The 1,350-nt window shown below is 51.3% G+C and overlaps 1 protein-coding gene across 1 annotated transcript; it reads right to left on the reverse strand.

Moving 5' to 3' along the window:
* Positions 1 to 192: 192 nt before the first annotated feature.
* Positions 193 to 1,329, reverse strand: KVP17_000160 (uncharacterized protein; the record flags this gene model as incomplete). Its single annotated transcript, XM_068518451.1, has 1 exon — positions 193 to 1,329. One exon carries the CDS (start codon positions 1,327 to 1,329, stop codon positions 193 to 195), a length of 1,137 nt encoding a protein of 378 aa, XP_068371315.1.
* Positions 1,330 to 1,350: the final 21 nt, after the last annotated feature.

A 1,350-nucleotide genomic window follows, 5' to 3' on the forward strand; every position in this document is an offset into this window, starting at 1 on the left:
GCTCGCGCCTGGTGAATTCTTCCAATGGGAGAGACAGAGGTCCACCTTTCTCGATGCTGGCGAGAAGCTCAATGCTCCCGTTTGAAAGAGCCAAATCCCTAGGAGGGGCTAGCTGAGTCAGGACTGATGCGATAAATCTTGAAAGCGAAATGGAAGGGGAATGCACAGGGGATACCAACATGAAAATACGAATCAGTAATTGAGGATTTCTGAATCTCCTAAAAACACACAGCTCAACCATCCAAACTTGAATCGCTCTGCACGTTCTGTCAACGGAAATGAGGCCAGCGGTGTCCAGACGTTGAACCCTCCCCAATGATCTAACGTTGGCCTCACAGACTCGGTTGTCGGCTCTTCTACCGACTCTTTCTCATTTCCCCCTCCGCCTTCTTCCGTCCGCTCGACCCTTGAGTATCGAGCCCTCTCCTTGGCGACCGGAGTTTGTATCCTCTCCTTCGCTGTGTTCCACAGTTCTAGCATTCTGTTCTGTTTACGCTGTTTGACACAGAGCTCCCTCGCTTGCATGGCATTCTCACGTTGCGTGATAGCCATGAGGTTCTTCTTTTTGGGACTTGTACGTTTTTCCAGGTCACTTATCAGCGTTGTCGCCCAACTCAAGCTGTCGTCGTAGGAAAATACCTTCAGGATTTCTTCCAGCATGGAGATTTCGCTCAGAATGACCAGTCTCCGCTCGTCAGGTAGGAAGTCCGCCGCATCCTTGACCCCTTCCAAACATGTGCCGGTTCGTCGGACCAGCATTGCAGCGTCCGAGTGTGACACGAATTCCAATGAACTCGCAGAAAGCACAAGAGATATCAGGCTGTCGAGCGTAGATTTGACAAAAGCCGGAAGCAGAGGAGTTCCGCGGATATCGTCCTTCATGAGGTCTGCTGTAATCTCCTCGATGGTAATGGGCCACACAAAAGCCAGATGCGCGACCTGTCGCATGCTCTTGTTTCCACAATTCGACAACACGTAGTCCAAAGCCGACGCCTTCTGATGCGGGTCGAACTGGATGTGAGTGAACTCCCATGACAAAGCACACAGTCTCAGGTCAAGTTTAGTGTCTTCTACAAAGCGTTGATTCTCCCGCATGTCGGGAACCAGATCAGTCAACCTCTGTGTAAAGTGAGGAAGCCTGAAGCTTTGAGGACATGTGAGGGCGGATATGTCCATCAATCCACTCGTGAAGGGGGAGATGTCCGTGAAGTTACTCGTGAGGGAGGAGGATATCCACAGCGGTAGAGTGTTACTGCGACGTATGGCCGCTCCAGTTTGACGGAGAGCGTCTTCAATTGACACTGCGAGGTCGGGATCACTCATGTCCATGTCTATGATGGCCTTCCTATG

The sequence above is a fragment of a genome (assembly GCF_019968985.1).
Source record: "MAG: Porospora cf. gigantea B chromosome Unknown PgB_NODE_8770_length_1350_cov_120.754, whole genome shotgun sequence".
Taxonomy (NCBI): Eukaryota; Apicomplexa; class Conoidasida; order Eugregarinorida; family Porosporidae; genus Porospora; species Porospora cf. gigantea B.